The following is a 21,948-nucleotide window of genomic DNA, read 5'->3' on the forward strand; positions in this document are numbered from 1 at the left end:
GGTATAAGTAAGGTAAATAATAAAATTAATAAGATGGGTAGGGAACTGTTAGCCATACAGATGTTTAGGATTTCAACACCCAATAATCCTTTGCCAATTGTGATGCGCGGGTTTCTAGAACTTGAAGACCAAAAGATCTGTAGAGATAGAGTCCCAATCGCTGAAGCCCGACATTTTGTGCCTTTAGTTTTAATATCACAAGCTGCCCACTTCCCAACCCTCCAAATCATTGTTTCTAGACAAACACACACCACCTTGTTAAAAAATTGCCTTCAGACTAAGCATAGACCAATGGAAGCCACATGGCAAACTCGTGTCAAAATTGCGTTTTATTTAAAATTATACCAACAAGAATCCAACCCTTTACCATCTGAGTTGACTGAGCATCTTAAATAAAAAAGTGCATAGAAAATAAACAGGTTTAGAAATTTGTACAAATATTTACATCCTCCTGGGTTTGATGTTTTTTTTTAAACAGAGAATCTAAAGCAGAGGGAAAGGGAATCACAAAAATCTTAAGTACAAAATTAAAGAAAAGGATGTTCTTGCCCCACAAATGAGGAGAGGGAAGGAGAATATTAGGATTTTTAAGCAGATGGGCACAAAGAAGGGATCACCCATCCCACACTTGCCCCATATCTCTGCTTATCATAATTTCAAGCCACAGACTCAAAAACGGTGAGGCCACTGCCAAGAGCCCCTCCCCTTCTCACAGAAAAGGGGTATCGCAGTCGTTCCTTGGAGATGAGTCACTCTCATCCCACAACTATGTTCAGGTGATGAGACAGTCTTGCAGGAGCCTGCTTGGAAAGGAATGGCGAGGCTAAATTCCCTCCATGCCATTCCGTTTGCCTCCTATTTCCAGGACTAGGTTGGGACAGGATACACATCTGAGAAGTCAGGACAGGGAAGAGTCTTCTAATTGAGGAAGCGGCGGCAACGCTTGGCTCCACAGTTGCAAGGTAGCTTGCTCCCAGCATCTTCAATGGGGAATTTGTAGTCATAAGTGAGTTCCTCTCCCCGGAAGATCCGCCGCAGGGCAAAGATCACAATATGTTTCTGGCCCTCAACATGGATGACACGCGAGTAACAGTTGGGCTCACAAGAGTGGTTGATGAAGCGGGCAGCGTTGCCATGCATTGTAGCATCCACCACATCAAAATCATCAATACGAAACATGTAGCATCCAATGCCCTGCAAGCACAAGGAGATTAAAAGACAAAACTACTTAGGGATCGCAGACAGGGCTTTGAATATGTACTTTAAAAAAAACTGCAATGTTTTGCAATCCAAAAGAACAAATTTCCCAAGCTTTGTCAGCTCTTTCCCCACCAACTTCTGCAAGCCCTGATCCCACTTCCCATTATATGAATGGCTCTGTCCTTTCTTGACCATCACTACCTTGCTGTCGTAGTATTTTTCACGCTTGTCTGTAAGCACTGAACGGATAACAATGCCTGAGTACTCTATAACCATCTCGCCTGCATCAATGTTGCGCTTGCAGAAGAGACCCCGACCATGTATGGCTGACCTGGAGTAGAGGAAATGTCATAAAAACTAGACTTGAGCAAGAGAAATGACATAGCAAGCTAAAGGCAAATTGGAGAGCAAAGTAAATAACAATGCTAAATAAGGAATTAGCAAGATCTGGGCTATGGTTCAAGGGCTAACACACACAGCGGCTGTCTTGGGTTTGTTACCTGTATACGCCCACAGCTTCCTTTGAGGTCTTCTTCAAATGTCGAAACCGCATTGCCATGGGAAGCTCTAGGCTGGTGGCTCGCCTAAGAACAGGCCATCAACAAAAAATCTCAAGGTTTCAACTCAGTAAATGAACACTAAATTACTATTGACATGAGCACCCAAATCAGAGCCTGGACTGGATTCTGACAAGCCTTTTACATGCCCTCAAATTGTGGAAGTGGTGTCCAGACATCCAGGAGCAACTTCTGCTCTGATCTGGGGTTTCTGACCAGTATAGACAAGATCTAGTTCTCTACCAAACCAAAAAACAATTTGAGAAATAAACCTGGGAACAGGTTTTCTTAGAACTGGGACAGGAATGGACAAAGAATTTCAGCAGGAAGTTTTTTTCTCACCCCACATATGAAGAGACACTAAGCCAAGATGGATGATGCAAAGTTTTCCCCAACTCAAGATATGTCCTCTTACCTGGTGGATTTGAGCTGCACTTCATCTTCCTCTTCATCATAGGGGCCTCCCTCAGGAAGGACACGATGTTGGGAGGCCAGGAAGTTGAACATATCAAAGGTGCATTTCCTGGAGAAGAAGAGCAGCCAGTCCATATTAAAATGGCCCTGAATTCCTTGTCTATCCCTCCTTCACACACCATCTGAAACTTACTGAGGGAACTACACAGGGAACTGCTTTGCCACCAACTTCATAAAGAGGGCCCTTTTTCTGCAAATAGTATCTATACCACGATGTATTTTGGGACTAAAGGTAAAGTATAATCATCATATCCATGAAAGTTACATTCCTTGACTTACTGTGAAAAAGTGAAGCCACGAATAAATAGGAATGACTACAAGTGGAAACATAACCATGGAATCAAACTGGAGGATCTGGAAAATGTCTAAACAGGAGACCACTAGCATTTCAATGTTCTCCTGTGGTATGACTCTATGTTCATGTTCAACTTCTGGCAGAAGCATATCATAGAATTGCACTGCAAGAGCTTTTTTGTACATCAGAAAAAGTGAAAGTGCAGGTATGGAGGTCATATTTTCCACAGGCTAACCAGGAAGCCACATGGCTCTTATGAAAACCATTATTATCTGTTTGTTTTTTTTCAAAAAAGGATGATTATTCCCACCTGGAGTAGACTTCAGCCCGGGCACAGCCATGTGGGTTGAGGGGCAGCTCCTCCTCCTCGCCTTCATGCTGGTGATAGCGGAATTTGTACTTGTGGCAGGCCTTGGCACCATACAGCTGTTCCACCAGGAAGATGACAGCATCATGGTGCATTCCCAACATCCGCACACCATTCATTCCTGCCAGAAAAGCAGAGGCTTACAATGCACCTGAGTCCAAGCTGATTTATCCTACAGGAAGGAATTCAAAGCCCTGGAACACCATCCATAGATTCCCCTGAAGCAGCTATCTTGACTATTTTTAGTGACAGGGATTATTCCCTTTCACTTTGTCCCAATGCAGTCTGCAGATGATAATGCCATAGAGCAGGTAGAATCCCATATAGCACCTGGCCCATAGGTGGTCCCCACTAGTCAGTTTGGGGGTGGGGTGGGGAAAGGGAATGTTTGGGGATTTAGTTCTCCTTCCACAAACATGGACACTGTAAATATAGGAAGGCATATTTTCTTCTTGTGCTTCTTTCTGTCAATCAGGAAGTTTATCTTCTCAGTACCAAGACAAGACAGGGAGAAATGAAAAATGGGCCAGAGGATATTGGGAAGAACTTCAGACAATTATCACACCTTTACCATCCAACCTGCTAGCCTGGGCATATGGGATCATTAACTCTAACGTCTGAGACCACTCTCCAGCTCTGTCTTTGATGTTGGCCTAGGAAGCACTAACCAGTCTCCAACCCAACACACAACTATTTCTCACCTGCAAAGGACAAATGCTTGAGCCGGGCATTAGTGCGGGCCTCCTGAACCTTCTCAATCACAGCTTTCCAGGCACCTGAATTAGACACACCAAAAGTTATATACCCAGAAATCATCTGAACTGTGCATCAAGGAGACACAGAGTGCTGTTGTTCTCCAGAGACTCTTTAAAGGTTTACTAATTCAGCTGTAGCATTGTGGTAGCCATCTATATCATTTTATGTGTGGCACTCCTGTTGTAGCATCACAGCAATTGTAGCAACCCACCGCCCCTTCCTAGCCATGTAGACTACTCCTCACCATCGATTGTAGCGGCTTGCACATTCAACCCATCCTCATTGGTGATCTCGAAACATAGGTGGGGCTGTGTTTTGCGAGGTATCTCATTCTCTTTGTCCTCCAGGTGCTGGTTGTCCTCATCAGAACTGGAAAGTTCCCCTGGGGGCAAAAAAAAAGACAAGGATGGTCAAGTCTTTCAACTCTGCTATCTGGTCAGTTAGTGTGAAGGGGCCTGGCTTTCTTTTAGGGGAGGAAACTGTAAGGAAGGGGGTAGAGACTTTTAACAGCAGAACCAAACCACTTTTGAAGAGAAATCAACTGGGTTACCAATGATGCTGAAGAAAGGCTCTTAGGATGAGTGGATGAAGTTGAGGCTTTGCGGTAGGGCATGTAGGTACTTTTTATCCTTAGATACATTATTAATTTAGTGTTCATGCAGCTCACCCCTGTTAGATTGCTTCTTGATTTTGTGTTATACTGTATATTTTATCAGTTGTTTTGGTTAATTGTATTTTGATATGTTTTTATGTTGTTTTATATTGTATTGTCCTGGGCAGGGCCCCATGTAAGCCGCCCCGAGTCCCTTTGGGGAGATGGTGGCGGGGTATAAATAAAGTTTAATTATTATTATAATATTATTATTATTAGCTTATACTCTTGATATTGGGGCCACAACTTCTAGCTAAACAATGACAATCCCATTCCGAACATGAAGAAGAGTAAGCTGACACTCCTGTACCTGCATATCTATGCCATGCTGGTTCCAAGAGAAGCTCTTGGTTCTGCTCCGGGCTTCCAGGATGGGAGTGCAATGGCACCAGGGACGGGCAATGCTCCATTGGGGAACTGCAGAGATGCAAAGGGAAAAGTTACAAGCCATACTAAGCCGTTTATTAATTAGTATTTGTAAAGTTCTTGATATAGTAAAATTCCTTTAAGTGTTTCTCAACAAATTTTACATTTTATATGTAGAAAAGCAAAGAAAAGGTTTTTTAAAAATAAGAAACACTTTACTATCATTAAGTAGAAAGAAATAAAATAGTGCTTATCAGAAATAGACTAATTCTCATCATGAACAGTTTTGTTTTCACCAGGCATTTAAATAGCCTCAGAAAGGAGCTTCTGGAGCCCCAATCTGACACTTACTGATCACTGCCGCTGACGTCTGCCTCTTCTTTGAGTGCATCCAGGTCTAGAACACCCTTTGTTGTGGGAGTTTTCATCCGCACCCTCCCGATGCTGCAGATCCAAAGGTTCAAGTTAATGTGGGCATGCAGACAAACAAACAGGATGATCCCAAAGGCATGGATACCAAGTTGGCTTGCTCCAGAAACTAATGCAGACACAGCCTGGTATATAGTTACTTTTTGCCACACAGTTGTAAAAACCCAAATGAGGCAATTGCTTATTTAGAGTTTAGCATAGTTTGCTGCACCTCCTCCTCTATCCGGCCTACTTATTTAGTAGGCCGGATAGATTCGGTACAGTTTGAAATATATTTTATCAAGTGGGATGAAAAATCTGTTTGGATGCTCCACTCTAAGTGAAAACCTAATTCAAAATAATTATTTAATTTCCCAATTTGGCCCCTTGCAATGTGAAAAGAGTAGCAACTATAGCAATAAAACACAACATTAAAAATCCAGTAGCACCTTAGAGACAACCTGGAAAGAAAAAAATTATAGCATTAAGTTTCATGAGCACAGTCCACCTCGTTGAATACAGTAGACCTTGTATGTGTACTGTGTCCACAAAAACAGCTACAATGTCTTAGTTTCAAATGTGCTACTGTATTCCTTTATGATCAACAGACTAGCACAGCTATCACAGCTTAAGCAGCTGAGGATGAAAAGGAAGGGGCCCGCGGCTGTGAGGAATTATGGGAGTTGAAGTTCAAAACACCTGGAGGGCCAAACTTTGCCCATGAAATCTGGCAAACAGCACACATTATTCTCATAAAATCTCATGCAGATGTCGGGATTTTGCAGCCACGCCTTCCTCAAGGCGCAGCAAGGTTAAGGACAATTCCCCCAGCTTTCAGCTGCAGCCATTTCTTTGTCGGCTTGCCCACAACCATCTACAAGACCGATCAAGAGTTAAAGATTTAACCACTATAAAGTAATTTTAGAACAAAATTGGTTTACTTCTGCTTTTTAAAGAAAACTTTTGTATTATGAAATTGGGAGTGGGGCAATCGGTGATATCCTTACCCAGAGGCTACAGTACTGCCAGAAATGCAGTTATTAGTCAAGTGATCAGGAGTTGCTGTGGGCGACATGGGTAATGGCTCCTCTTCATTGACTCCATCCATTTTCACCTTCTTGACAGGAACGTTTCCTACAAAGGTGGAGACCCTCTTAACCCGGATGGCTGGGCGGGGACCAGGCAAAGACACCAAACCAGGAATGCTCAGCACACCAGAATTCATAGTCACAGGCTGGAGGAGACAGGTCTGCTGGAGCCCAAGGGAGGGAGTAACCAGAGCTGGGGCGCTCAGTGCCAACTGCCCACCACCAAGAGCCTGAGGAGTAGTGCCCACCACATTCACCATTGGGACCATGCTGATCACTGGGCCTCGAATAGTCCAAGTAGGCAAAGGGTTTGGATTCAGGCCCAAAGGTGCCCGTAAAATGACTGTGCCAAGGCTGGGTGCAGGGGTGGGTGCAGGCAGTGGTGCTGGTATGGAGTTCGGTTTTGCATCACAGCTGGATGCCTGCTCCCCATCTTGAGAGTTCAGGATGTCTTCTTCACTCTGCACTTTGACACACACCTGTCCCAGCTTATTCACAAGAATGATTCTGGAGCCAGGCTTTTGCCCTTCAGGTCCCAGCATTCTTACCTCAGGGGCGCCTGGCACCTGAGCACAACTAAGGGTTAGGGTTGGGGTCAAATCTGGGGCAGGGGTGGGATGGGCCGATTCAGTGCCATTGAAGCTGGTGGAGGTAGCAGGTGCTGGAGGCATCGGCATCTGATTGAGGCAGGAAGGCAGTGGAGCTTTACTCTCAGGAGTATCCATGTTCTTTAGTACAAAGTCCACAATATCAGAAGGCAAGTCCTCAGGAGCAGGAGCAGGTCCAGCCAGCTCTCGCTCCACCCTTGGCTCAGCCTGTTTGCCCTTGGCAGACGGATGCCCCCCAGCTGAATCTGCTTCACTGTCGGTACCATCGTCTATCCCATCCAGCTGGTTAATGTGAGGCAAGGGGAGGTCCAGAGGGTATGGCGGAAGGGGTGACTCCCGTGTCACCACTGTGCGTGGGAAGCGAAAGTAGCGGCTCTCCTCTCCTTCCTCCTCACTCTCGGCATCACCTAACCCATCCAACTGGGGCAGGCCCAGCCCAGGAGAGGATGGGCACATCCGTGTCACTCCCAGCTCCTCTTCCTGGAATGGCTCATCCAGGAGGCTGTCGTCAAATTCCAGGTCAGAGACGTTGAGCTCAAAAGCCAGCTCTGGTGGCACAGGTGGGGGTGAGGGAGGGGGTGAGGTAAGCGAGGGCCGCTGCCCATCAGAGGTAGAATTTTGCCTGAATCCGTTCCCAGTTGTGGGGTTGTCTGGGAGGAGAGGCATTGCCCTGAGAGAGGTGCTGGCGGGACTAGTCCTGTTAGCCATGGTTTGAGGTGGAAATGAGGACCGGTGGGTACGGTGGGCACTGCTAGGGGACAGGGGGCTGAGGCGCTGAGTGCGGCGCGGAGGAGGGAAGTCTGGATCGCCCACAGTCAAGATATGATGAGACATGGAAGATGCACTCCCTGCAGAAACAGAAGGGAAAAAAAATAAAATGGTGCATCAGGACACTGACTGGCTGTAACTGATTGTAGTGGCTATGCAAGGCATGAAAGCAGGCATCTTGTTGGGGATGCACTGCCATACTATAATAATAATAATAATAATAATAATAATAATAATAATAATAATAACTTTATTTTTATACCCCGCCCCATCTCCCCGAAGGGACTTGGGGCGGCTTACATGGGGCCTTGCCTGATAAAACAATCAAATATCAAAACAGCAATAAAACAGTTATCCAATAAAAACATCAATTACAGTAAAAAACAATCATTAAAATCAACATAAAACATACAATATTAACACTGGAGACTAATTCATAGAACCCAGGCAACGTGCAACAATACTGATATGATATGAACTATTTGAGTCTAATTTCACAGAGATTACTGGGGGCCACTGGTGCTTGGGACCAGAGACAAAAGGGTAGGAGAAAAAAATCCTAATATCATTTAGCTCAAAAATGTTATTGCATTTTTATCTTTGTTTTTATGTTCTCAAATGTAATGGTATTTGCATATGATAATCTGTTGAATTTTATTTCGACTTTTTATCATCTATTTTTTAAGTCTATCTTGTTTCCATTTTGCTGTAAGCTGCCTTTGGTCCTATTCCAGAAGACAAGTACAAGAGAAATTCCAAAACATTATATATAATTAAACCTTATGAGAGGCATCTTCAGCCTTTGAGAGTGGGAAAATATTAATTCAACAGGTGGGATGCCAAGCAACACCAGTGAAGTCCAAGGGATAAGATAAGCCCAAAGATTCCCCACCTTTCTTCTACAAAAAGCACCCACTTAAAGTACACACCAGGGGATGGCAGTGGACGGGATGACACGCCGCTGATGGGCCTCCGAGTAGGGGAGTAGTTGGGCACTTTGATGCGAGCTCCGGTAAGAGATTTAGGCTTGGTGACAGCAGCTTCTGGGTGCGGCAGAGACCCTGGGTTCTGTATAGGAGAGTGATGCTCTGGGGGAGGCATGGAAGTGGACACATCCTTAAGGTGCTTTTCTTCTATGCTTGAATCTAGAAATGACAGCATGAACATCAGAGACAGAACAAGAGTAGTGGCCAGAGCCTGTGGTCCTTGTTGTCCAGGCCACATGCTTTGAAAGCAACCCCTTAGCTGTGCTATCTCCCAAGTTGCCACATCATATAAAGGAGGTATGACATGATCCATTCCCAAAGCAGCACTTTCCTAAAAGGGCTGATCAACATTACCTGCAGGGACAGTAGGACTGTGGACAATAGTGTGGTTCTCTTCCTGCACTCCTGATGCATCTGGCTCCTCCTGGCTTTGCTTTGGCCGATACTCTAAGACACGACACTTATACCAGCATCGCCTGCGGGCGTCCACAGTACTCCAATACATCCGGGAACACCTCAAAAGAAAACAATCTTGCCTTACTAGTGTGGCACTCAGACAACTATGTAGCTATTTGCTCTAAGTGACTGGTTCTCAGTCTCTGTCTCTCTTTTGTTGGCTTCCACTTCCATATTCCATAACCACTGGCCATGCTGGCTGGAGTAAATGCCAGTGCAAAACATCTGTAGGATTAAATGGTGAGATCTATTCTAACTAATCTGACAATCAGGACATCTATCTCTGTTCTGGAGGAAAAATACTATGGGATATTGCATTTAGGTCAATGTCCTATAGCCTGTTGTCTCCATGACTACATTAGCCACCATGGCTCTTCAGTTTTTCACAAAGTGCAAGCAGGTCATCCTAGAAGGTTACTGATGGAGTACTTTAAATTTGGCACCAAGGTTTGGGTGTCAAGATGACTGCACTCTGAAACAAAGGTAAATGCCAAGTGCAAGTAAAAACTCCTTTACTGGTGATACTACAGTGTCTTATTCAGATTCCTTAGACAGGGTCTTCTTGCCTCTCTGCACTTACGCAGATTATCAAGGTTTTCAAAGAGAATCTGCACAGCAGCTGATGAAGCCAAGTGCTATCCTTCTGCATGGATTAGCAGAGAATTTGAAAGTAAGCTGGTATGGAAAGAAGGCTCCAGGCCTACCAACTACTTGATATTTTTGCATGAAATGTGCATATATAATATAGTTCCCAAATGAAGATCCCAAGACATCAATAAAGGATGAAACCAGTTATTTTAGAAGCTGATACTCACTGGTAGCCTACAGGAAAGAGGCGTCCCTCACATTCCGACAAGTCTGTCAGCATTCCCAAACTGTCTATCTTCATAGAACCTGAAATTGATATATTCAGAATGAGCTGAGAGGCATCTACTCTCTGGAAATGATCCACAGCTGAGGCAAAGGGGGAGGCAACTGCACAATGTGGTGCATTTTGGGTGCCAGCAAGATTATATAGACAGAACGCATAGGCAGTGTCTGACTTACTGGGCACAAAAACTCTGATGAGTTGTGCAGTGTGAAGTTTTGGAGAATGACCCCGTGAGTGGTGTCCCATTATAATTAATGCAGGACTAGACAACCTGGTGACCTCTACAGTTTTGGGGGCACACCTCCCACAAACCCCATACTACAGGACCAATGGTCAGGAATAACAGCAGTTGTAGTCCAAAGCATTTGGAGAGTACCAGGCTGCCTACTCCTGAATGTATGTGGGGAGGAGAAGGGGAAGCTATTTGGATTTTCTGCTTCGGGTACTACCATTTATTTGCTAGCCTTTCTGGCAGCTGTTATAGAGTAGGCACAAACAAATGAAACTGCCTTATACAGAGTCAGACCATGATTTCATCTAGCTTTATAGTCTAGACTGACTGGCCATAGCTCTCCAGAGTCTCAGGCAGGGGATTTTCCCAGCCCTACCTGGAGACGCTGGGGACTGAACCTGGGACTTTCTGCATGCAAATCACGTGCTCTACCACTGAGCTACAGTCTTTCCTGTAAAAAGAACACAAGAAGCTGTCATCTAGCAAGTCAGACCATTAGTCCATCTACCTCTCTATGGTGACAGGCTCTCAGTATTACCTGAAGAAGTCAGGAAATGAACTTAGGGCTTTCTCCATGCAAACGGAATGCTATACTTCTCAGCCACAGCTAAGATTAGCTTCCCATGAGACATTCTGGTAACAGACTGTACTCCCCCTCCCATCTACCACCTGTCAAGTTCCTCTGATTGGCTGTAATACCTGCTGCCTATCCCTCCATGTATTGTTGCCTGTTGGAACTCAACAGTACTCTGCAAAAGTTTATAAAAGTTTAAGAAATGATGAGTGAGCTGGCAGAGAAAGCTGCTCTGAGTCCCCTTCAGGGTTGAGATAGAGTGGGGTAAAATACAGTAAACAAATAAAGCCCTTCCCCTATTTGTCTGCCTCTCTCTTGCTATTCTGTTTGTTAGAATGATACTTCTCAGGGACGTGCCTTTTTTATTTAAAGTTTCTGACTCTTCCATTTTGTTATTTTCCTATGAGCATGGAGAGAGACAAGACGTCTACAGAAAGATAGTTAGATAGCTAGGCCCTAATTTTCCTATATAGAAATGTAGTTATTTCAGTGAAGTCCTTTGTAACTTCTAAAGCTTGGATGCTCCTGTAATTGCTGAAGCTCATTCGCTCAACTGCTATGATCTGCTAAACTGCTGCTGTTGCTTCTTTGCCATTTTTAAACGCTTTTTCCTTTTGAAATTGCCCAGCCTTGCTATACCATGTCCAAAGCATTACTCTGAGGGATCCATCAGGGTAAGGTGACCTGTGCTGCCAAGTCATCTGGCAGACTACAACTCTTTTCATCCCACCCCAAAATTACCTATCATCATGTTGATGATGTCTGGCTCTAGGCCCACCATGAATTTCCTCTTAAAGCTGATGCCCTCAAAGTCAACGTAGACACGGCGCAGGACATCAAACCCATCGTCAGCAACGATTTCCTAAAGGACAAACAATGTGATTGAGGACTTGGCTTGACCATGACCAAGAGTTACTTTTTTGTAGTAGCCACGTCTCCCTATTTTAAAATATCAACAGGAAATTTGGACATCAAAATTTTGGAGTGGAAGAAGTGGAAATCAGAACTCTAGCTTCCAAATATGTCACTCACTAGCCATAATCCACTCGCCTCAGGAGACAAACAAAAGCCCCGCCATCCTCTCCCTCTGCGTCTCCCACAACTCTTACCGTCCCATCAAGAAGATCGACATGCTTCTGGCAGAAGACTTTCTTATCATCCTGGAAAGTGCACTGACGAAGACGCGCACACATGAAGTGGTAGTTGCTGAGACATGCAGAAAGGCAGCAGCCAACTGTGGCCCCAGTGCGTTGACAGTGTTCACAGCGCTAAAGGAAGGGAAAGACATGTCAAGCAAGCGGTAAGAATTTCTGTATCCCTCCTTAGTTTAATAATACACAATTCTGCCATTTTACTTATGTTACTCAATGTTCTCCTAACCACACTATCCTTCGCAGCAAAGTATAAATATTAATTGATTCTTTTTAAACACGTATTTGTGTGGCTCCACTGGTTACATTGAGAGCTTTGCATCAGGATCCCTGATCTATAGAAACAGTGGTAGGATTGTGTTAACGAAAGAACCATGATACACTGCGCCCCATGCACAACTATGTTACAGGTGGCTCTGATTAGATGACCTTGGGGTTCATATCAAGAAGCAACCAATGTCTGCCCATTCTAACTCTGTGTGCTGGTTGAATCAGCTATGGAACGCTGATTGAGGTCAGTAAAGTACTGTAGTCTGGGTTTTATAGCTATTTGTTATCATGAATATCATAATTCACCACATAATTGTTACCATCACATATATTTTCTTTATCCGTAGATTTTCATAAATCTTGCCTCTTTGTTGTTTTTGTTTGAAATTTCCCAATGATGTCATGACAGCCACTGCGATCCAATCTGATACTTCTCAGAGATAGCACCTACTCACCATTTGTCGACCTCGGGCCACAGCAGCATGTACATTCTTGAGGGAGCCATCATTCTCCTCAAAGACCTCAGCTGACCAGATAGCACAGTTGACATGCGTCCATTCATTTTGGCCAATGTACAGTAGCCTTCCAGCATCCTGGAAGGAGGCCAAAAACTTGTGTTAAGAAGAGGAACCAACAAGGACGCTGCATGAGATGTGAACCCCATTCTTCCTGAAACAAGGCAGTACTCAACTGAACATTTAAACTCACCTTCTTCCTGCTCCAGAACTGAAGGTGAACAAGCTGAGGTCACCAGCCTCTTCCCCTATTTCTGATGCCACTTCTCCAGGAGAGAGAAGTGAATACCAATACCCAGTGGGATGGACCCTTTTTGTCAGTAATTACTACTACATTTCTTTGATTCTAAGATGCCACTGATTGTAATTTCAACACCACCAACAGAAAAAAGATTTATTCACATGTATAAAAACATCCACAATTCCAAAACTAACCCCATTTTTAGAGAATTGAAAAAATAAAGTGATTATTTTAAATTATAATCTATGATTACTAATTATCATAGCTCTATGCTAGTTCCAGGATCAGAAACAGTATGCCTCCAAATACCCATTGATGGGAATCAAAAGTAGGAGAGGGCTCTTGTCTTTAAGGCCTCCTGGTTGAGAAAGGCATCCGGCTGGCTACTGTAGAAAAACAGTATGTTGGACTACATCCAGGGCCGTAGCCAGAAAAAAATTTCGGGAGGGGTTTTGAAAATTTCGGGGGGGGGGGGGGGTTAACCCCTAGCACACACCCCTCCCCGCTACAAACCTGTCAATATCTGCTTGAAATAGTGCCTGGAGGGACTCTTAATGTTTTGTGTCTCATAGACTTAGCATGGGGATTTGGTTAACCAGTTAAAATTCATGAGTAAACCAGGTTTTTTTTATAACCTGAAAAATTTCGGGGGGGGGGGGGGCTGAACCCCTAAACCCCCCCCCTCGCTACAGGCCTGACTACATCTATCCCAAGATGCATGCAATGAAATACAGCAGAGCTCTTACCTTCTTAATAGAGCCTACTCTTACCTTGGAGGGAGCATCACCATACTGGAGACATAGAGCACATTGTCTCTTATCCTCCGAGTCAGCCAACGGCTCCTGTGGTGAGGCATCTGCATCTTTAGGAGCTACAGCGAAAGAAAGAATGGAACAGAGACACTAAGCTGTAGCTACTGCAGGGCAAGAAGCTCCATAAATAGCCATCCAAGAAAGTATTCTAGAAAAGAGATCTTTCACACAGGGAGAATCCAAAAAGACTGAGGTAACACAAAGTGATATACCTCAAACAGGGGTTCTTTTACACTATATAGTTGTCATGTTTCCACTTTAACTTCCATGGCTCCATCCTAGGGAATTCTGACACTGCAATTTGGGAAGGGGCAGTGAGAGAACTCCAAGTTACAAACTCCAGGATTCCATAGGATGAGAGGAAATACACAATCTAGTGTGAAAATCGTGTAGTGTGAACCCCAAGGAGTCGCTGCTGGCCAGTGTACCTCAGAAGCTGAATGACAGCTCCCAATATTCCTCACAACTGGTGGTCTGCTGCCAATTAGAGTTCAACAAGATATGGGGACCACAAGTTTCTCATCCCTGGTACGAATAATGCTAGTTGGGATAGACCACAGGTCTGATTCAGTGGTGTTATTACATTCACAATGAGTAGAAATGCAACAGCCAAAGCCCTCCTTGACAAATATAAGCTCCAAGGTAATCTTTATGTACTAAAATGCCCACTTCTCCAGAAGACCTTTTTTCGCAGAGCCTTACCTATCTTTTCAGGACCACTCAAAGTCAAATGACTCTTAGTAACTGGGTTGGTCTCCTCAGGCTGCCTCCACTGAGCATAGATGTGGTCAGAGGAGGGAGGCAGGACAGCATTGGGAAGCATGCCACTGTTGGAGGAGCAAAAGAAAAGGGACATCAGATGCTGCAGAGATTATTCCAAAGCATTTCACTCTAAGGGAGCAGCTATTTCCATTACATAGCCCAACCCAAAAACCTTTTTCTTGATGTTTTGATTTTTAGGCCTGTTCCTGGGGTTATTTGGGGCACTGATTGAGAAAATTGCATTGGATGGTCTGCTTCAGCTCTAGTTTCCTAGATATGATTGTCATGATTTTTTATAGGTGAGCAGAAGATGACTGATGGATGACATATGTTCTGTATATGAAAGCTGAAAGGGGAAAATCAGTGCCATTTTGGAATCAGCAGGTCAAATAGGCCTAGAAATAAGTCTAACATTTGAGGCACCAAAATGTGTGTTGGACAGCGTCATCAGAAAAAATAAAATAATTTCTTTGCAGCCATCTTCCTTCATACTTGTGCTTTCCTGTTCACAAAACTTCAAGGTTCTCTTGAGAAAGAGACCGAGGAAAGGTAAGCCAGGGCAATAGTAGTAATGGCCCGAAGCCAGGAATTGAACTTTAAGGGGCTGGGGGAAGGACAGAGCCAGAAATCATTTGAACATGCAGTTTGGTAAAGATGCATTTAGCCTCTTGATACCAAGAGATCAACTGTATTTGATCTCCCGTCTATTGGTCTCACACTCAACAACAACTCACCCTACAAGATTATTTCAAAGATACAGATTGAGCTACAAATGTTGCAAATAAGAATAAAAAACAATGGGCTGAGTATACTATGTTCCCTTGACATAAGCAAGCTCTATTCTATTCTGTTGTAGTAGTTGATATTTTTTAGCAAAATAGCCTATATAGTTTTTATATCAAGAGGTTTGCCACGAAGCACAGAGGAGTGTTTTCTTAGTACTCAAACTCCTCTGCAAAAGCTCACTAATTCTTGTAGGAAGTACCATACTTCTATTTACTCTTATTTGTTAATTCTCTTTACATCCCACTTGTCTCCTAACAAAACACCCAGAACGTTATAGATAGAAAGTCGCATACAAATTCCAGTACACTTGGAGTCTCAGACCTCCCTGTCCTCTGCTTAAACCACATTGCAGTGCTTTTCAGCCTGGACCTTAGTTTCAGCCTCTGAACACTCACTTGGGAAGGGTGGTGTTGCGTATCCAGTGCTTTTCATCCTGAGCATCAAACCAGCTGAAGAACTTTCCCATTAGCTGGAAGGAGAAAAAAGACAAATCATATCATCACTATAGCTGAAGAGGTGGTATTCCACAGTACATATCCACAAGTGTACATGCAAACATGTGTGCACATAGTCCTGCTTCCATTTCCCAATCAAGTCAGCTTTGGACCAAGTTAACCCCGCCCGGGACCCATGCCACCAATCCATATCATACAGAGTACCTCAATATAGAGTGCCTTTGCAAGAAGGCTGTTCTGCTGATCTTCTGTTTGCCCCAAAAGGACTCCTACCATGTCCTCATTGAAGCTGTGCTGCAGAGAGAGAAAGAAGCTAAGCAGAGGGCAGAAGCTAAGCTTCTATTTACCAGCTTCGCCTTGGAACCTGTTCCCAACACTCACCACAGATGAGTAGTGACCTTGTTCAAAAAGCTTGTTGACCGTGCACAGGTCACAGGGCCGCAGATGAACCCTCACACCATCATCTGGGCAACACTGGAAAAGAAGCAGAGAGAGAAGAAGAATGGAGTGAGAAGATCTATTCTAGTCTGAATTCCATTGCAGAGTCCCTTCCACCAGTCACAGAGACTAGTTGGGTAGTAAAACACAAAAGAGGATGTTATGTTAGCACGCCTTGCCATGGCAGTATCTAGAATATATAACATTTTCCTCTAAGGCACATGTATCAAACTCAAGGTCCACAGACAGAATCTGGTCCACGATGTCATTTCATGTGGCAGCCCTTTGAAGGCAGCCATTATATTATTATTATTATTATTATTATTATTATTATTATTATTATTATTATTATTATTATTATTATTCTGCCTCTCCTTGAAGCTCAAGAAGAGGTGCAACAGGGTTAAAACCGAGAGATAAAACACAATCCGGGACAAGGGCAGCATACAAATGCAACAAATAAATATAAGGAAAATAAATTAATAATAAAATATCCATCCATACATAATAAAATCTAAAGCTCTGAATTCGCCATCCCTGTGTCAGACTGGAGAGAATGAGGGAGGGAGGATAGGGCTTACAAAGATGATACCTGCGCACACTGGAGCAGTGGAGTTGCACACTTTGAGCTCATCAGTCCCTGAAGCACTTGTCGAAGGCCCTTCCGCAGCTCCACACTGAGGACCTCTCGCCACTTCGCCTTGTCACTGCCACAGCAGGGCCGGCAAGCATAGACAACACTCTCCGGCAAGTTGGATAAGATCTCATAGCCCTCGTCTTAAAGGAAAGAGAGCAAACCAGATCAGATAAGCTCAGTCCTTATCCTACAACTGACAAGCTCTTCTGATATTCCTACATGAATGCTGGATTCATTCTACCAAGTGCAAGGAGTGGTGAGGATTCCCCTAAAGTAGAAATTATCTCAGACAGGCAGCCCAACAAAAAGTCTCTTTCATTTGGTCATTTTCTCACCTGTAGCAACTTTTCCAACCCCACCATCCCGGTGTATGTTTGCATAGGGAAGAAGAGTTATTGTGTGTCCAGGGAGGGGACTCTGGTGCGGAACAGAAGAGCACAGCTTGTGCTCTTGGGCTACTTGTGGCTTTTGGGCATTCTTACCTCAATCCCACCCCAAAATCAAGCCTATTTCCCTGCAGTTAACCTGAGACACAAAATAAACAAAATATTCCTGGGCAATGTTTTGCCCAAGCTGGGCAATAGCACAAACCTGAAAGCCCCTCACACTTGGCATGAACCCAGTGGTCGCACTTGGCACATTGCATCATTTTGCTCTCATAGTCGTTGTCTTCATAACAGTGCAAGCAGATTGGACAGTAGTTTCCTGGATGGGAAAGTGAGAGGACAAAATCAATGGATCCTTTCTTGTGACAATCTGATTACATCTGATGTTTTCCCTTCAAAAGGCTTTGTGTCACCCCCCACTATTTATCACCTTTATCATGCAGCACAGAGCAGGCAGAGCATAAGCTGTAGTCATTCGACCACTCAGTGTCCCAGTTCTTCCCTGGAGCTGTCCCACAACTCTTGCAGCGGATGCAGGCTGAACAGACCTGATGAGCATGAAGACGACCAATGAATGAAACATGAAAAAAGTCTGAAGGATTAAGAGTGGATGTTAGGCAGGGACATTATCTAGACTCGGAAACTTTGTGCTTGACAGATACTTACCCAGTTTTTCCTCTTACGGAAGGGTTTAGTGGGGTAGTTGGGTCCCAGACAAGCTAAGTGATAGCAATTTCTGCAACGTTCACATTCCAGTAGTTGCTGCAACAGTGGAAGAAAAGGACAAGGGGAGCAAACTGTTATCCAGGAGTTTGGAATGGGAATCACAAGGAAGTACAACAGAATCCCATTCATTCGTTTGTTTATGTAATGTTACTAGTCCAACCCACTGCCATGCAGGAAAAGCACAATCAAAATATCCCTGACAGATGGCCATCCAGCCTCTATTTAAAAGTTTCTAAGGAAGGAGCTTCCCACCGCACTCTAAGGCATGTCCCAGACACTCCCTGCAGAGAACACCCAGGTTGAGTAACTCTCCCCACTTGCCTTGGATGCCTTGTTTTTGCGGCCACAGACATGGCAGAATTTGCAACGTCTGCAACACCAGCTTTCCTCCTGCTCAGGCAGTGGCTGTTCATCGTCCTCCAGGCAGAAGACATGAAAGGGGTCACAACATACTTGGCAGAACACAAGCTGCAAGGGATACAAGAGACAGTTGCATTAGACAAGCATGGTTGACAGAAACAGAAAACCTTGCACATTGAAGCCTCTTTTATTTTAATCTGGATATTTAAATACATTCCCTTTTTAAATTACAAATCTCTCAGAGTCAGTGATTTCTAGGAAATTGAATTAAAAAAACCAAAACTTTCCCGAGTTCTGAAAACCCTATGCCATTCCATCCCATTTCATCAAAGGTGAGTAACCTAAGCTCTTCTCTCCCACCCAGACCACTTTCTCCCAAGGTGGGCGCCATCTGAACATCCCAACTACCTCCATCCTGTTTCTCAGACGCACCTGATGGAAGCCCTTGCTAGCACAGAGCAGGCACACAAGCTGTGTGGTCACCGGCACTGAGGCGAGGATGCTGAGGCCACCCATCAGCCAGACGTTCTCCAGGTCACAGTCTTCCTACAAGACACCAATGTGGGAAGAGTGTTGCTATGAAAGTTTCAGAGCCATATAGGCAATGGGCCTTTTCTGGATCTTAAACAGTCCACAGTGGTATCAAAAATGTGGCAAAATTATCCCTTTAAGGCATTTGAAGTTTGAATAAAAGCAATTTTTAGCCATTTTGGGAGACATTTGGATGAAGAGCAAGGTATAAATGCACTTTGCAGCCTTTTCTGTGCTCTCCATAGGGCAGCATGTTCAGAGAGTGAGAACAGCTAGTAATGTTCCCATCACCATTCACACTCTACTAGATTTGTTTATCCTAACAAATCAAGAGACCTATGGCACTCAAAACACTGTTACATCTCAAGTCCCATCTGTGCCACACAGTCTATAGAAGTATATGGGGAGCTCCAGTTCAGTAGCACCCGAGGACCATATCTTTCCCAACCATCATACCTGATGATATGATGAAGTGTGTCACAAACAAGAAAATAATACCAGATCAGATTAAAGGGGGAAGCCCGCAAAGAGAACTGCATTCTCCCAGACAGCTTATTTGAGGTTTTAGACATTGTCTCAATTCATGTCCTTTCACACTATACACTTACAATGCAATAATTCAACTTTAATTGCCTTAGCAACAACCTGTGACATTCTGGCATTTGCAGATTAGAAAGGTGCACAGGCAGTCTCAGAGTTACATCTGACTTACAACTGACTCATAAAGAACGGGGCTGAGACAACAGGAAGTGAGAGAAATCTACCGCTACGATGGGAAATTCACTCCTGAAAGAGTTATCATGGGGGAAAAGTGTTTTCACTGAAGCTTTATCACCAATCCTTGTTTCCACAAGCCTAATTTTTCAAAATACCATTCTCACAGGGACACAAAGTAGGAGAAATCTTATGAACTAGGGCAGAGACAGCAAAACAAATGCCACAGGGGTGTTGGCCTTTCCCTATGCTATCCAAAATACATATATTACACAAAAATGTACCTGTTCAGACTTCCATACAAATTCAGCAGAAGAACAAACCTACAGAACCTATCATGTTTGTAAATTGGAGATTGCCTGTATTTAGAATTCTCAATAAAAAGCTCTCAAAGTGCAAAAAACTATAAAATCAAGGATTTAGCAGGACGTTGCCATAATAGTTATAGCAGAGCACAGCACCAGAATTGTGCCATGTGAAATGGCCCCAGATGTCTTTCAGGCAGGCAAGGCACACTCTCACCTTAAAATCAACCCTGAGCCGGTGGATGCCATCTGTGGATTTTTGTTTCCCATTCCAGCCATTGGAGAAGGATCGGAATGTGCCAGAATTGGTGAGATCCTACAAAAAGCAAGGGCAGTGAGAAGGTAAGAGATTGTTCCAAAACCTTGTGTGTACACAACAGGAGATAAATATATTCTACATTTTCCCAAATGGGGTAATGGCTTATCTCCTTAGACCAGCAGACGTTGAAGACAAGGTTTTTGCCTTATTTGCGATGTTGCATACAAAGATTTAATTATAAATATTGAACCACAGTCATTTATCGTGACAATCTCCATAATGGAGACTACAAGAAGAAACCAAAAATGCAGGTGACTATTCACCCATATCAAATAACTAGCTTTAGCAGCTTTCTCACCAGCAGCAGGTCTTTCGTAAAGCTAATAGAAAAACCATCAAATAAAATCTAAACCATTGTCTAATTCCTTCAGTAGTAAAATATCCACTAAAGTCCATCTGTTTACAATCCTGAGGAGCTATAAAAGTACAAGTAGTTCTAGTACCTTGGCCTGATTAAAAAAAAAACATTCAGACATTTAATATTTTAATATTTCAGACCTGTAATATTTTAAGTCCCAATGCTCTACTATCGTCCAACCCAAAACAATTACTGCTCTAAGGGCACCAACTGCCAATTACTCTAAACTTGCTATGGGATTCTGAGAGTTCCAGTAAAAAGTAACTTCCAATGTTTGCCGTTATCCTCGTCTACTCATTTCTTACTGAAGCCTCACCTTCTCAGGCTTCTTCCTGGCTTTTAGCTGTACCACAGGCTGCAGTGGTGTTCTTCGGGGTCGACTTTGCTCCTCAGAATCCATGGGAAGTAAATCTGGGAAGACAGTAACACATTGCAGGTCAACAAGCCATATAGGATGTGTGACACCTGGCTTGAAAACAGTACATGTGAAAGGAATTTAGGAGCCTTAGTAGACTGCAAACTGAATGTGAGTCAACAGTGTGATGCAGCAGCTAAAAAAGCTAATGAACTTTGTGGCTACATAATAGGAGAATAATTGTCTAGATTGAAGGAACATGGCATTAGCCTTGTACGATGCAAAAGGGGGGGGGGGGGCTGTGCTGTTTAAATGGAGCGATCGGGGGGGGGGGGGGGGGGAGTATGTCTTCCAGAATGTGTTCAGCAATCTCCAAATAGGGCATATACTTGGAACTTTATTTTCCTATGCGGCAAAGGAGAAGGGATGTGATCTATGATTCCTGACTTAGCTCCAGAGCTATAAAACAATTTTTCTCTTTCTCACATATTAATATGCACCAAGGTAAAGGTAAAGGTTTTCCCCTGACGTTAAGTCCAGTCGTAACTGACTCTGGGGGTTGGTGCTCATCTCCATTTCTAAGGCAAAGAGCCAGCATTGTCCGTAGACACCTCCAAGGTCATGTGACTGCATGGAACGCCGTTACCTTCCCGCCAGAGCGGTACCTATTGATCTACTCACATTGGCATGTTTTCGAACTGCTAGGTTGGCAGGAGCTGGGGCTAACAGCGGGCACTCATTCCGCTCCCGGGATTTGAACCTGGAACCTTTTGGTCCGCAAGTTCAGCAGCTCAGCGCTTTAACACACTGTGCCACCAGGGGCCCCATATGGACCAAATATCCTAGCAAAAGCCTACCTGCATACACATTAGTGCAAATGAGAGGTGTCAAGGAACAGTTATCAAAAAACATTTCTAAGCTCTGCATGTAACTCCTGTAGGCACATTTCCATGTCATTGGCCAACCCGAGTTTTGATGTCTCAAATGTTAGTCCTGTTTCTCTGTACATTTGACCTGTTGATTTAAAAAATGCCAGCAATTTTCCCTATTGGCTCTAGTTTTTGAGATACAGAACACATGCCAAATATCACACACAGGAAACCAGGATAACCATGTCTAAGAAACTAAAGCTGATGTGATCTATCCAATGCTCATTATATTTGACATAT

The 21,948-nt window shown here is 43.8% G+C and overlaps 1 protein-coding gene across 2 annotated transcripts in view; it reads right to left on the minus strand.

The window, feature by feature from the left end:
• Positions 1 to 311: 311 nt before the first annotated feature.
• The window catches only part of kmt2b (lysine methyltransferase 2B), a 33,757-nt gene continuing 12,120 nt past the window's right edge, over positions 312 to 21,948 (minus strand). For both annotated transcript variants that reach the window (XM_062962664.1, XM_062962663.1), the window contains exons 7-35: positions 20,741 to 20,835; positions 19,965 to 20,063; positions 18,630 to 18,743; positions 18,159 to 18,305; positions 17,778 to 17,873; positions 17,542 to 17,659; positions 17,317 to 17,430; positions 16,681 to 16,865; positions 16,032 to 16,124; positions 15,855 to 15,944; positions 15,591 to 15,664; positions 14,350 to 14,474; positions 13,606 to 13,706; positions 12,535 to 12,672; positions 11,768 to 11,926; positions 11,400 to 11,520; positions 9,797 to 9,875; positions 8,880 to 9,040; positions 8,469 to 8,684; positions 6,083 to 7,619; positions 5,019 to 5,111; positions 4,612 to 4,718; positions 3,894 to 4,031; positions 3,595 to 3,669; positions 2,837 to 3,014; positions 2,173 to 2,280; positions 1,701 to 1,784; positions 1,402 to 1,531; positions 312 to 1,194 (exon numbers count right to left, since the gene is read on the minus strand). In XM_062962664.1, coding sequence (XP_062818734.1) covers positions 919 to 1,194; positions 1,402 to 1,531; positions 1,701 to 1,784; positions 2,173 to 2,280; positions 2,837 to 3,014; positions 3,595 to 3,669; positions 3,894 to 4,031; positions 4,612 to 4,718; positions 5,019 to 5,111; positions 6,083 to 7,619; positions 8,469 to 8,684; positions 8,880 to 9,040; positions 9,797 to 9,875; positions 11,400 to 11,520; positions 11,768 to 11,926; positions 12,535 to 12,672; positions 13,606 to 13,706; positions 14,350 to 14,474; positions 15,591 to 15,664; positions 15,855 to 15,944; positions 16,032 to 16,124; positions 16,681 to 16,865; positions 17,317 to 17,430; positions 17,542 to 17,659; positions 17,778 to 17,873; positions 18,159 to 18,305; positions 18,630 to 18,743; positions 19,965 to 20,063; positions 20,741 to 20,835 — 5,051 coding nt within the window. In that variant the 3' untranslated portion in view covers positions 312 to 918. The remainder of the gene's footprint in view (positions 1,195 to 1,401; positions 1,532 to 1,700; positions 1,785 to 2,172; positions 2,281 to 2,836; positions 3,015 to 3,594; positions 3,670 to 3,893; positions 4,032 to 4,611; positions 4,719 to 5,018; positions 5,112 to 6,082; positions 7,620 to 8,468; positions 8,685 to 8,879; positions 9,041 to 9,796; positions 9,876 to 11,399; positions 11,521 to 11,767; positions 11,927 to 12,534; positions 12,673 to 13,605; positions 13,707 to 14,349; positions 14,475 to 15,590; positions 15,665 to 15,854; positions 15,945 to 16,031; positions 16,125 to 16,680; positions 16,866 to 17,316; positions 17,431 to 17,541; positions 17,660 to 17,777; positions 17,874 to 18,158; positions 18,306 to 18,629; positions 18,744 to 19,964; positions 20,064 to 20,740; positions 20,836 to 21,948) is intronic.

Source organism: Anolis carolinensis, unplaced genomic scaffold (genome assembly GCF_035594765.1).
Source record: "Anolis carolinensis isolate JA03-04 unplaced genomic scaffold, rAnoCar3.1.pri scaffold_10, whole genome shotgun sequence".
Classification (NCBI taxonomy): domain Eukaryota; kingdom Metazoa; phylum Chordata; class Lepidosauria; order Squamata; family Dactyloidae; genus Anolis; species Anolis carolinensis.